The 14,102-nt window shown below is 53.3% G+C and overlaps 1 protein-coding gene across 1 annotated transcript in view; it reads left to right on the top strand.

Moving 5' to 3' along the window:
• The window catches only part of Sdk1 (sidekick cell adhesion molecule 1), an 827,695-nt gene that overhangs the window by 738,957 nt on the left and 74,636 nt on the right, over positions 1-14,102 (top strand). The window contains 4 exon segments of the mRNA XM_087195944.1: positions 2,554-2,748; positions 5,158-5,359; positions 10,790-10,893; positions 13,545-13,615. Of these exon segments, the coding sequence (XP_087052070.1) occupies positions 2,554-2,748; positions 5,158-5,359; positions 10,790-10,893; positions 13,545-13,615 (572 nt within the window).

Here is a 14,102-nt window from a genome sequence, read left to right as displayed (position 1 = left end):
TCCAGTTAAAAACGTCGAACTAGAACCAGATAGAATTAGAATTCAGTAGTTCTCCTGGCCCCAAAGAAACAGGAAATTGTTGGAATATATACTTCCTGAGGAATTGCCACTTAAGGCCTTAAGGCATCGTGAGGTGGAGGCTTGCTCCTGTTAGACAGTTGAGTGACAGAAGTTAACCATGTGCCCTGATCCTCAGGGGCCAGGCTAGGAACTTGAGTGTGTCTACCTGTGTCCTGTGCCACCCCTGGCAGGGGCACCCACCTATCCTGAGGCCACCTAAGGCTTTTGCAGAACTGTCACAGCCTCACTCCCTGGGAGGAGGACGAGCCTCAGAATAAAACTCCCTGGAGGCTGCATGAAAAATCACTCAGCGCTTGACAAAGAGGCCACCAGAATACCATGGTAAAGGGGCAGTTGGAAAATGGCACCTGCCAGCTGCAGGACTGTGAGCACTGGTTACTGTTACTATTTTGGAATCACATCAGACCCAAAAATGCTGCAGGCTGAGCCTGTGGCTGCACCAGGTTTTGGATCCCTGTCGGCTCTGTGAGGTGTTTCCTGCTGTCCCCACGCCCACTGAGAATTGGAGAAGGGGCACCATTTGTCCACAGAGTGGGGAATTAGCAAAGCCTGGGTTCCAGCCCAGCTGCTCTCTAGAACTCATGCCCTTCCCTCTAGGAGCACTGTTCCTGTTGGGAAATCTCATCAAGGGGGCTGTGGGACACAAGGGACTGTTCCCTTGCCAAAAGATGGGCACGAGTTGTTCTCTCTAAAGAGAGAGAGGCCTGGGGCTCCCATTGTCACCTCCAGCACTTCCCACTGCGCTGCTGGGGCTGCAGAAGGGACTATGGGGGCCCAGCAGGGTCCTCCCTGTCCCACAGCACACAGGATGCTCAGCTGTGGCACCTGCTGCTGCTGCTGCTGCGAGGTCTTCCTTGTCTTCAGAATGACAGGTGTCCAGGCATCTCTGAAGGCTCAAGCCTGGGTTCCGTGGGGCAGCGAGCTGCAGACTCCCACCCACATCACTGAGCTAACGACAGGAAGAAGGGAGAGCAGCCTGGGAGGAAGGCTGGCCAACCATTCCTAGACTTCTGAGAGAGTGGACAGGGACAAGCTCAGAGCCTGATACCCTTGCCAGAGGACTGAGGCCAGCTGGGCCACCTCCAGGAAGCCCCCGAGACCCTGGGTCCCTGCATATCAGAGGCTGAAGCGTGGCCGAGATGGTAACTTACCTGGGCATACAGATGGCATTGTGATGGGCATGCCATGCCAAAGCCTGTGTGGTGATGAGAGCAGTGCTGACCGTGACCTCTTGCCCAGGGCTATCAGGGCACACTCTGAGTGTGACCTCTGTGTGATTGTCCTGCCAGCCTCCATATGGCAGCTAGGAGAGGCTCTTTATATAGTCGGAGACACAACAGTATGGGAGCTGGAAGGATACCAGGCAGCCTGGTCACCCCAGGCCAGAGGTCAGGTGGGGAGAAGGAACACAGGGGGCAGAGGACCCTCACCCAGAGCAGAGACCCAGGCTGGTGTGTGAGCCAGCCTGTCAGTGTGCCAGGCAGCACTTGGTCCCCACAGGTGGCCCCTGAACAAGGGCTGCCTGCGATGGCATTGCTGGCAAGGCCTGGTCAGCTCTGCTCACTTGACTTCCCCCACTGCATCCCTCTTGTTTAAATTGAACAGTTGGGCTGTCATTAATTTTTCTGATCCCATAGTACCCTGTCCATTCTGGTTTTAATCAGTGTGGAAGCCCAGCAGCAGACCACACACTGTCTGTGAGCCCAGAGAAGGCCTGGCCTGGTGCGAGCATCCCAGGCTGGGTCTGAGAGCTGGCAAGGCCTCTTCAGATGCCCACGGCAGGCCTTGGAGTTCCCCAGTTGGAGGGGTTTGATCATTAATAATGTCTGATCAACTGTGAACCCTTAATAGTCAAGGAACTTTGAGAGACGCACAGAGCAGGCCCAGCCCTCCCTCAGCTGATTAAAAAGCACTGGGGGAGGCTTCTTTAAAGTGGAGCCTTCCTGAACTGGAGGAGCTGCTGGGGGGTGGATCGTGGGCAGTGAGAAAACAGGAAGAAGGAGAGATACGAAAAGGATGCCAGGCCCATGTGGCTGTTCCGCCCAACAGGCTGCACTGAGGTTGGCAAATGTTAAAGGACTTGGTCAGGGCTGGAACTGCCTGCTTCTGCCCAGAGGAAGAGAAGGGCACCATCACCTCATGGGCGGGGACAAGGGAGCAGAACAGCCATAGCCAAGGCCTCCCACAACCCTGCAGCAGGAGCAAGGACAGGGACTCTGGTGGCATCTCCCAGTACCAGGTCCTTGGGAAAGGTGGAACTGTTTCCACATCTTGTTTCTATGAAGAATGAAGAGTGAACCCAGTTTCCGAGGGGATTATGCTTAGGGGCCCCTCCGTTCATCACCTGAGTGTGTACCACCCAGCTGCTATGCTTGGGTTTCTGATCCAGCAGTCGCTGCGGGGCGATAGGCAGGCCTCACCCCAGGACCGCTGAGCAGTCTCCCTGTCTCTCCCATCCGGCCTCACCTACAGGGTACCAGATCGCCTACCGCCTGGCAAGCAGCCGCCCCGACACGTTCACCACTGTGGAGGTCGGTGCCACCGTGCGGCAGTTCACAGCCACCGAGCTGGCCCCAGAGTCTGCGTACGTCTTCAGGCTCTCCGCCAAAACCAGGCAGGGCTGGGGGGAGCCACTGGAGGCCACGGTCATCACCACTGAGAAGAGAGGTAAGCCCTCCATGCCAAACTGAATGTCACAGACAGCAGGCAGGGAGAGGTGGGGTGGACATGGGACGTGCGGCTGCCACTCTGGGCCCTCTGTGTCCACACAGTGGCTGGGAGGCTTGCAACTTCCTTCAGAGACACAGAAGAAACACACCGAACCAGGCACTGAGCTGGCCACATTATCATGTGGTGTCTACATAGCATAGTCTTTAGCCACTTCCTCCTCTCTCAGACAGGTGAGATTACCCAGGCTTAAAGATCAGAAGCATAGCTCAGGGAGGTTGTGTAACTGCCAGCGTTGCGCCGTCATATAAGCTTCCCAGACACATGCACTTGTTCTCTGATGTCCAAAACCATGTGCCCAGGGAGCAGGTGCCCAGGAGATGTCTTCTGTTTAGCTGCCCTCCTATGACTGCCTCAGGGTCCAGGAGCCTGGGGGGTGCTGTGTCTCAGTCCTGCGTCTCAGTCCTCTCTCACTGTAGCCCGTGGGGATACAGGGTGTTCCTGCCAATCTCACAGGAGCAGAAGCCAGACATTTATCAATCTGCCAGTTCCCACAGCTGGGAGGCTGAGGCTCTTCGGACCAGTCCCCCTGACCACAAGGCCAGCTCCACCCTCCAGTGTCTGCCTGCAGTCTCAGGCCTCACTCTAGAGCCTGCCCAGCAGCCCAGACTGTGCATGGTGACAGACCCAGGGCAGAGGAGGCCAGACGTGGATCCCACACGGCTGATGGGAAACAGCACTTGGAGCTGTGTGACCTTGGGCAACTCTCCCTGCTCTGTGCCATGGCTCCAACATGCAATCTTGTGTGCAGCAGTCATCATGGTGCCCAGGATACCTAAGTGACTATCCATGTGGGCATCAGGGCTTCCTGGGAGCAAAGCTGGAATGATGTAAGTGCTCAATAAATGTGAACTGCTGTTACGGCCATGTTTATGACTTAAATGTTTTGTGTGTAGCACTGGGATTGAGCACAACTACGCTGCATCCCCAGCCCTTTTTATTTTCTGAGGTAGGGTCTCACTAAGTTGCCCAGGCTGGGCTTGAACTTGAGATCCTCCTGCCTCAGCCTCCCAGAGTGACTATTTTCATTATGAGATCTAGAATACACCATTTTAGGGAGTGAGGAGTTTACCTCAGAGTGCTTGAAAAACAGCTGTGGCCTTCCATCTAGAAGGGAAAGAGACTGACCCTGGGCCCCACCACATCCTGGTCACCTTGTTGGCCATGGCCACCCCCACATCCTTCTCTGGCTCTCACAGAGGTGCTCTGGGATTTTGCCAGTAGGGAAGCTGGTGTTCTCTAGGCTGAGCCCCACAAAGTCACTGCATGGCCACTGGGATGAAGGTGAGGCTGTGCATCCCCGAGGCCTGCTGGGGCATGAAAGGTTTGATCTAAGTCAGTCCCAAGTAGAAATACTCCCATGAACCCCATTGTGGATGGAGCAACACAGCCACCTGCACCTGCTCGCTCTGACGGCAGAGCCCACAGCCCCCCAGCCTGTACCCCATCCCCTGTGGGCCACTTGCTTCTTCAGGAGTTCGGATGGCCCAGCAGGCCCAGGGACCCTGTCCGTGGCTCAGGCACAGGGAGCTGAGAGGCTGCGGTCAGCAGTGTGTCCAACAGGAGCCCTGGGAGCAGGGGAGAGGCTGCAGGAGAAATCAGGCGGCACGATGCATGCCGGGGAAAGACTACTGATTAGGGCAGATCGAAGTGCTTCTCATAGACCCGTCACTGCAGGACCCACAATCAATTGCCGCTTTATTACACCCCACACATGTTAATCAGAATCAATAACCTTCATGATAAACAATTAAACAATTATTCCTCCCTCTGTGGAGTTGCTCTATTGAAATCAATGGGGTTCAGGAGCACAGTGATAGGCTGGTGATGCCCACTTGAGACCAGGGCCAGGCCTGGGCATTTGTACCCTGTACCCCAGCCTCAGTGCTGCGGACAGGACAGCCCCGCATTCATGACCCCCCTAAGAAGAGCTGTGTTGTAAAGACGTCTCGTGTTGTAAACTCAGACTGGCTGCAAGGAAGGGGGGATTCAGTGTTAATGGTGTGGAGAACCTAGGTCGGCGAGCACAAAGGAGGTGCAGGTGCTGGGAGGAGCCCTGAGCCCTGTGATGCCAGCTGTCGTTCAGAGCCTAGTACATGACAGGGGAGGCAGAGCCTCTGTGGGTATCACATCTGTCCACCTTCTAGCTCTGCTGCAGGAGCCTGCAAGATCCCCAAAAAGGTCTAAGCAGCCCAGCCAAAGTCTGCTGGGAGGCAGCTCCCTACTCTGAACCGAGACCTCACCTTTCAGTGTCTGACCCCCATGCAGCCTGCAGTCACAGGGGCAGCTGGACACATGGAAAGCAGCCTCTCTTACACCCACCCCTCTGTCTGTCCTTTTTGGTTGCAGAGCGGCCGGCCCCTCCCAGAGAGCTCCAGGTGCCCCAGGTGGAAGTGACTGCGCGCACCCTCCAGCTCCAGTGGGTCCCAGGCAGTGACGGAGCTTCCCCAATCCGGTACTTCACCGTGCAGGTCCGAGAGCTGCCTGGGGGCGAGTGGCAGACCTACTCCTCATCCATCAGCCATGAGGCCACAGCCTGCACCGTGGAGAGGTACTAAGGAGCCGGGCTGTGCCACACAGCAGCAGTAGTCAGGCTCAGTGTCCCTCAGAGATACCCACCAAACCACCCCTATCCCTAGCAACACTCTCCATGCCAGGAACCCCAGCCCTCCCCCACTAGCCTTGCAGACATGCACTGCACAGCTGGTTTGCACACACAGGCCCTAGGACTGGCAAGGTGTAGATGAGGGGCCAACCCTGGTCATGTGGGGTCAGGTGTCTCAGTCCCTCCTGACCCAGTGTCAGGGTTAGGGAGAGCAGAGAGGAAGGGGTGGGCATGGGAAAGGCTGGAGAGGAGCCCTTCTTTTTATATTCTCTCCCAAAGCAGTGGGGAGAAGCACATCCTGCCCAAGTACTGTTCATGACTGGTGATGGCTGATGAGGGGCTGGGAGAGGCCAGGCCACAAGGCCAGAATCGTCCCCCTCAACAAACACACGCACACTCCATTCAGTCATGTGTTCACCAGCTTAGCAGGTGCACAGCACTGAGGGGTTCTGCATGCATGGGCTCCTGGCTCCACACACCCTTGTCACAGCCCCTTCACAATGGAGCAAACAGGCTAGGAGAGGAATTCCACGCAGGCTTTTCCAGGCCCAGTGAATGTCTCGGTCTCTGGTCCCACCCAGGAAGCACCCGGGCATTTGGCTTCTTGTATGCCTGTTCTAAACCCCTGTTACCAAGCTGGCCCTGCAGGGGTGGGCAGGGCTCTGCACCTCAGAGGTCTTTCCATTGTGCTCAGGTGGCTTGCAGATGGTTAAAGCTTTCGGTCAGAACTTCATTGCTGTCATTATGATCGTCACCATGGTCACTGTCATCACCTTGTCATTATACAAGGTGCCCTCTCCAGGGTGCTGTTCCAGGATGGTCCACCGAAGTCTGAAACCAGATAATACTGAGCCCTCTGCACACTGTGATCTCCCAGACACACAGACCTGAGAGAAAGTCTGACTTATAAACTAGGCAGCAAAATAGACAGTCATAACAATACAGCATGCCGTGTGTTTAAAACTTACGAATCATTTATTTCTAGAACTTTCACTGAATACTTTCTGACACCAAGCAGAGCAAAACCATGAACAAAGGGCCACTGTAGAAGAACCTTCTGTCACTTACAAAACCATTCCCAGAGGTTGCTCCACAGCATCCGTAATAGCCCGGTGGAAATGTGGCCCAGAATTGTAGCATTGCCATTTTACAGATGAGGAGATCGAGGCAGAGATATCTTACATAACTTACATATGCCATGCGTCAGTTTCTCCAAATGGAAGACATAGTCCCCTAATCTGTGGCTGTGACATTCCTTGAGCCTGTGTTTCTGATGCTTGAAAGATACCAAGCACTTCTGGTAGCTGAGTTACAAGGGGCCACCATGCAGGGAAAAGCTGGGCATTTACAGCTCAGCCATGGGTCTTCCTGAGTAGCCATGAGGCCTCGGAAACACCTGTCACCATTGCCTGCTAAGCCTCAGCTCCTCATTGTGGAAGCTGGGGCTGGGGGAAGGATCTAGGGTACCTTCCAACCCGAGTCCCAGTCTGGCCTTGTCGTGACTCCAGCAAATGGGCAGCAACAGGCAGGACCATCCAGAATGTCAGACTTTTCCCTGGGTTCCTGCAAGCATCCTGCTGACCCTTTGAGGAATACCTGTGGAGCCTAGGCATGGTCCTCAGCCCTGCAGAGAGGAGCATTCTTGGCTGCAGCTGCCACCTACCTAGAGCCCCAGGATTCTCCTGGGTGGGCCCTAGAAGTCCGGTGACTGTGGCCAGGCCCCACCTCCCTTAGTAAACCTGGCTGGACTGCCCTGGGTGCTGATCTGAATTAGCAGTGTGCCCATAGATTAAATGACTTCACTCCTTTTTACCGTCAGAAAGAAAGAGGAGATCCAGCCAATTTTCCTGGAGCCTTCTGAGACTGCAGAAACTAATCGTGCACTTGGGACTCGGAGTTGTAAAGAAGAGGTCCGTGTTTCAGGACAGACAGTTTAATTTGGTGGCAAGGAGGCCATTGTCAATTTCCTAATGGGCCAGAACGAGGACAGATGCCTTCTCTGCCTGTCAATAGGACGTGTCACAGGCAGTCCCAAGGAAGCGGCATTTTGTGCCCTGTAGTGGTATAATCTCTCTTCTGCTTAATAATCCTGGCAGCTGGGCTGGGGATTTAGCTCAGTGGTTCCACCGCCTGCCTCGCAAACACAAGGTCCCGAGTTCAATCCCCGGTACCAAAAAGAAAAAATCCTGGCAGCTGTTTTACCTTTACCACTCAGGTGACATCTGTGAGTGGCCAAAAAGCATGGAGTGTTTAGCTGTCTAGATGTAGGGACTGTGGCTGTGTCTGCTGACAGAGGGCCCAGGCCAGAGGGGGAGCATGGGTTGAGACCTGTTCAGGCTTTGAGGGTATGAGACTGAGAACCTCCCATGGAAGGGCAGCAGGGAAGGGGGGTCACTGTGACTTTGGGGTGCACAGTGACCATGGGGCCCCCAGGATGGCTGTGCATCTGATGGGCCCTGCGCTTCCCCTGATCTCCAGTGAGGACAGGTGCGATGGATGGATCATAGCAGGAAGGCCAGAAGGGAAGCACCGCGTGAAACAGCAGGGGCCTGGCTAAAGCCAGCCTGCCAACCCTCGCTCCATCAGAGTCCATATTTCTTCTTCCCTGGGGTATTTAAAAACACAGACATTTAAAAATCAGGTGAATTTAGCCAAGAATATTACACAGGGGTTTCCACATTCTTTGTTCTTGGTGATGCAAATGATGAACTCTGAATCATTTCAATGCCTTCAAGATAAATGAATAAAAGAGGCAGCAGATAGCTTTTAAAATGTCTTAGGCTCATACATACATTGTCACCAAAATGAATGCATCGTACAGGCACTCTCTTTACTGACAAGGCTCTGTGTGGGGTTCTGAGGAAGAAACACTGCCAGCCAGAGCCCACCACATGCTCATGTGCGTTCCCTACCACACCGAGTGTGAATCCAGGCCAAGGCAGGGGCACACATGCTTCCTCAGTGCACCCAGCTCCTGACTTGGGAGCGCAGAAGCAAGTTTAGATAGTGAGCATCCGCATGATGCAGTCTGCTCGTTTCCTGAGTTTTGGGCGGTTAGAAGTAAGAGTCAGGTAGCAGGTGTCTTCTCAAAACTGTATTAAATCCATCTGGTTTCCGAGTTTGAAGAGCTGGATTTTGGAAGCCAAGGCATGCTCAATGTGCAAAGAGCAATGGTGGAGCAGGAGTGCTGCATCCTCCATCGCGACCTCCCAGGAGGGGCGAGGGTCAAGGAAAGTCTGCAGGAAGACTGGAGAGAAAGATTTAGCGATTGCCTCTACTGTGACAAGACCCCCTAGACTCCACAAGGTTGAGCTGTATAATTTAATTGGCACAACAGCCCTATTAGGTATGAGTGCTGTTATGTCATCTCCATTTTTTTGGATGAATACAATGAGACTGATAGAATGAAATGGGCCAGGCTTGGTGGTACACACCTGCAGTCCCGTATTCTGGGAGGCTGAGGCAAGAGGTTTGCAAGTTTGATTGAGCCCAGCCTGGACAACTTAGTGACTTAAGTGAAGCCTTGTCTCAAAAAAAAAAAAAAATTAAAGTCTAGAAATAGAGCTCAAAGTAAAGGCCCTGAGTTCAATCCCCAGTACTGTACCATAAAAAAAAAAATTGGGGGTGGGGGGGCTGAGGGTTTTAGCTCAGTGGTTCCGCCACCTGCCTCACAAGCGTAAGTTCCCGAGTTCCATCCCCGGTACCAAAAAAATAAAATTTTTTTTAAACCCTTGCCTGGTTAGTAATGACAGAGCCAGAATCTGAATTCTACTTGGCCAGCTCCAAAGCAGAGGCTTGAGCTGCCCAGGATAATGGCATCTGGGGGAATGGGAAGGGTCGAAGGTGAGTGTTTGGGATTGTTTGTTGCTTACCAGGTGTTCACTGAAATCCTGATCTGCCATAGGAGCACATATGCCAGGGATAGTAGGGTGGGCTGGAGGTGCCAGGGCCAGGAAGTCAGACAGTAGTCTGAGGGGGCCTTGCAGAGGATGGAGGTGCATGGGGGAGTGTGTACAGGATGCTACTGAGTTGGCCGAGAGCCAGGGAGGCTGGTGACTAGGACAGGGACTACTGCCACCATTGTCACACGACTCTTCTGGCCTGTGAGGTGCTGCTCACTTGCATGGCCACGACTCAGAGGCTCACTTGTTTTCAGGGAGCTGCCATGGCTTCTTGCTGAGAGGATCTGCCTCACGCCAGTGGGTGAAGTGACCCGGCAGGACTCAGGTCTCTGCACCCAGCCCCATCTGTCTCAGACCCACGTGACGTGCACTCGCTGTGTACTGCCGTGTGCTCATCGAGCTTTGAACACACGTGGACAGTAGAGAAAGACCATCCTTCGGGAGCGTACAGTTCAGCCCCTGTCCCCAAATCATCCAGCACCACACACTGCTAAATGCACCACAAGTCTTTTCTGGAATATCCACTACGTGACAGGCTCACACGTCCAGGGCTGCGAAGCCCTGGCACCCTCATCCTGTTTATTCCTTCCTTCAACAGGGTGCTCAGCACTGATGGAGAAGATCAGAGTGGCCCGTTAACAAAGGGGAGGGACCAGCTATGATGGGGTGGCTCGGGTGACTTAGAGGCTGGTTGATCATTACCTCGGTTCTTACTCTACAGGGTGACTCCAGAGAAGTCCTCGTCACTTGAGGCACAGTCTGGTCCCCAAAAGATGATTGTTCCTGCTTGGTGGGGGGAGGCAGACAAGGCTCTGCTGGAGTCCAAAATGACAGCAGCTTATAAGACAATGACTGGAGACCTTGAGGTGCCCTTTCCAGGGGGCCTGGAAGTCGAATGTCCCTGCAAATCTCTTATCTCGGTATCCTCAGTCTTGAAGGGGGATGAGATAGGCTAGGTACACGTGGGACTAAGACCTTCCTTAGATGATTGACCTGCTTACATGCAGAGCTGAGCAGCGATCTGACTCCCAAGTTTCAAGGTGATAAAAGAGATGCAAAATGAAGGCAGAGATGCAAGGCTTTATCCTGCTTTTTACTCATCGGCCCAAGGAAAGAGTTAACTTTTTTAGCAAAAGCAGCTGTTAAGTTCCCGACAACCTCAGAAGAAAACATAAATCATGCTTTTAATGAGTAACAGGCTAAGGGCCCAAGAGTTTGTCCCTCTCTGGTGACCCCAACAGCTTTATTTTCTCATCTAGTTTATTCCTGGAGAAGCTATGGCGAGCCATCCAGGCCTTAATGATGCATCTGGTTTGTGAGGGCAAAGGCAAAAGCATATGCCATACATTTGATGGGCAACAGGTCCGAGATGAGACCCAGGAATGCGCTGTCACTCTGCGACACTTCACTAGGAACAAGAGAGCAAGGCAGGATGCCAGGTCCCCCGGAGTCACATGTCTTCTTTCCTCTTTAGGCTGAGGCCCTTCACCTCCTACAAGCTGCGCCTGAAAGCCACCAATGACATTGGGGACAGCGACTTCAGTTCAGAGACTGAGGCGGTCACCACTCTGCAGGATGGTGAGCGAGCAGCCCTGAAGCCCAAGACTTGCTCCTGGGAGGGGCCCACTTTCATCCTGAGCCAGGAAGGAAGGGGTTGCCAGAGAGGTGGTGAGCAGCAGAATCTCATTAGTAACAGACAGCTTGGAGTATTCCCACACACCCCGCAATCGTAAATCAAGGCATCAAGGCCTTCCAAATGGAATAGGACTTTCTTTGATTGTCTTCCAAAGCCCCTATGTCCATTAGCATCCCAAAAATTGAATAATTGATAGGGTTGTTAAAAATAAATGTCAGTGGGTAGCTGGGTTTGAGAGGCTTCCCCCATTTTTTCTCATTTAAGAGGTGCTACATTTGAGAACAGCACAGGTAAGTGATGGAAGGCAGAGCCCCTCAAAGCACCAGGTGGATTTTATGTCCCATCCTACCTCAGAGCCGCTGGGCCTGAAGATTCATTGTAATTTCCTGTGACCTGGTGCTACCGGGCCCCAGTGAGCCCAAGGGACAGTTCCATAATATATGTTGGGCTGTGTAGCCCACCCGTGGGATAAAAAAGGATAGATATTTTGCAGCACACAGCTCCAGTGCACAGTCTGAGCACTTAGTTCGCCTAGCAGTGCTTTATAACAATTCCCTAAGCCAGCCCCAAAGCACTGTCTTTTCCATTTCCTGCACCAGTGGAACAATTTTCAAATAGACCAGCTTCCAGCTGGCTCAGCCCCTACCTCACATCTTCAGTTCTGCTCTTTTTAGAACCTGTAAGTGTAGCTGCTGCCACACAGGGCCTCACACAACCTGAGAGCCCAGCCCAGAGGTGGAGGGGGCCGTTCTCAGCGTCTCAGTGGCAGGCAGGGACTGCCGCAGACCCAGTTCTCCCAGTGGGCAGAATCTGCCGGTTTGTGCCCTAAATGAGGGGCCTTCCAGGCTCTTGGAGGCCCCTGGCTGGCCAAGTCCCCCCAGGAGGCCAGACCTGCTTTGACAAATGACTTGGTGGCTCCAGCTTCAAGGAAAGTCCAAAGTATTTCCTGGCCCTATAATCCTAGGAGTTTGTTAGAGCCCAGGGGCAGCCCGAGGGGTGGGAGCAGGGAGGGGCAGGCATGCTGACTGGCTCAGCAGCCCTGCCAAGAGCCCAGTCAAATGCAGAGAGCTCGTGGCAGGCCCAGGCCCGTGGGGAAATCAAAAGGGAGACCAACCGCTTCGTTCGGGGTAAGGCATCCCATAGCCCAAGCTCCTGACCCCTCTGATCAAGCCCCTCAGGGTGGGACTGACTTCTCACGCCCCAACAAAGGCAGGCTGGCACTGCAAGCTTAGTCACAGCCCAAACTTCAAATGCCTTCATTTTAACCCCGCGCTTTATGCAGCTGAGGTAATATTTGCAACTGTGCACTCATTCTTAGAGTAAAGTAGAAAGACACACAACAAGAAGGTTTCATTGTCGTGTTATCTCTGACAAACCCTGTGAGCATGAGATGGAACAGCTTCCCATGATCATGGTCAGGGGCTGGGCCTTTCTGAGAATCTATTCTTCAGACTCCTAAGGCCTGTCTTAATCCTTTGATATCCACATCAGTGCTTTTGATGCACCTATCATCATCTTCCTTTTCAGAGAGGTGCAGTTTCCCCTGGCTGGAGGATTTGCATTGTTTGTGCTCCATTGTCTCTGGCTGTCAGCCAAGAGTGACAGCCTTCGTGACCTGGGCTGGGTGGGGAGGGTCCTTTGAGCCTGCGGAAGGTTTACTGATACACAGTTTCTTATTAGGGTGGTTTTTATTTCCATGCCCTATAACCGATCTAATGTGAGGGACTCTCAGAAGAGCTGGACCCAGGCTCCCCTGAGGACAGACCAGCAGGAAACTCAAAGGAGGAGTGGACTGGGGGGGCGTGATCACAGGTCTAGAGGTGAATCGGAATAGTGACCCAGGCATTGTGGAGGGGCACTCACACGGGAGGCACTCACACGGGAGTGTGGGGCACCTTCAGTCTAACTCAGCTCAGGGAGTATTTATTGGACATAGACTATCAGGCCTTGTCCAGGACCTTACAGCCAGGCAGACAGAAAAATCAATTCAGTGCCCTAGAGAGGACTGCATTGATTTGCAGAGGGACACAGGAAGGATCAAAGAAGGCCTCCTGATGTATGGGATAACACAGATTTTGCTTTGACCACAGGGCAGGGCTCAGCCTTGGGCAGAGGTCAAACCAACCCTGTCCTTCAAGAGGCCAGAGCAGAACTGCCTGGGCTCCCAGACCATGACCCACTGCCCTTTGCCTTGGGCAGCTTCACCAAAATCAGCTTCCTTTTCCGACAGCCACATTAGAATTCAAACCCAGAGTGTTGCTGTCTGGCATGACCATCTTTCCCATGCAGGAGAAACAACTCCAACCTAAGACTTCAAAAAATGATGTATGCCCACCACTCCCCAACGTTCTGGAACTACAGGAAGCTCCCAGGCAACTGTCACTGGAATGAGTGGCCCTTAGAAGGTCTGCCAGGGCAAGGTCAAACTCAATTAAAGTCTTTGTGAAGAGCAAAGGTGGGGAGAGTGCCTGTGCCCATGCTTTTTGGGATGGGGACCCTTCAGGAGCTCTTTAAAAAGCAAGAAGGCTGCCCATGGGGAAGAGGGGCAGGACTGGTCACCCCAGGCCATTCTAACTCCACTTCTGGGCTTCAGTTCCAGGAGAGCCTCCAGGGTCTGTCTCTGCTACACCGCACACCACTTCCTCCGTGCTGATCCAGTGGCAGGTAAGAGCTCGAAGCCCTGGTAGTTTATAAGACACACTCTTCATCTCTGGCCCCTTCAGCCAGGTTTGCTGGACATGGATACAAGCCATGCTGACACCAAATGTGTAAGTGGAACAGGGATACAGCCTGATCAGCTGCCAAGCAGAGGGGAAACTGGTGTCAAAGTAATTTCCTAAACACTACAATCATGACCACAGGGCCAGATCAGAATGAACCTGTCCTGGACTCCTCAGGGCAGGCAGGCAGGTTGTCAGGACTGGGTCAGGCCATTGCAGGAATGGATGCCTATAGGCCTGGACAGAATGCTGGAGTCCTCTCTTCCCAACGTCCTTCAGGGCAGCCAGTTCACCTGCAGCTACCTATTTGCCTAGAGAAGTCACTCACAGCTATACAGAATGGCTACAGGGTTGTGCATATTTTTGCAAAGTCAAGATCTTTAATCTCCAGTGAATGTTGAAGCAGACAAGCCATGTTTCCCTGCTACCAG

Source organism: Heterocephalus glaber, unplaced genomic scaffold (assembly GCF_053883595.1).
Source record: "Heterocephalus glaber isolate CG9 unplaced genomic scaffold, H.glaber_assembly_v1.0 deba00001610, whole genome shotgun sequence".
NCBI classification, from domain to species: domain Eukaryota; kingdom Metazoa; phylum Chordata; class Mammalia; order Rodentia; family Bathyergidae; genus Heterocephalus; species Heterocephalus glaber.
This window is presented reverse-complemented; position numbering and strand designations above follow the sequence as displayed.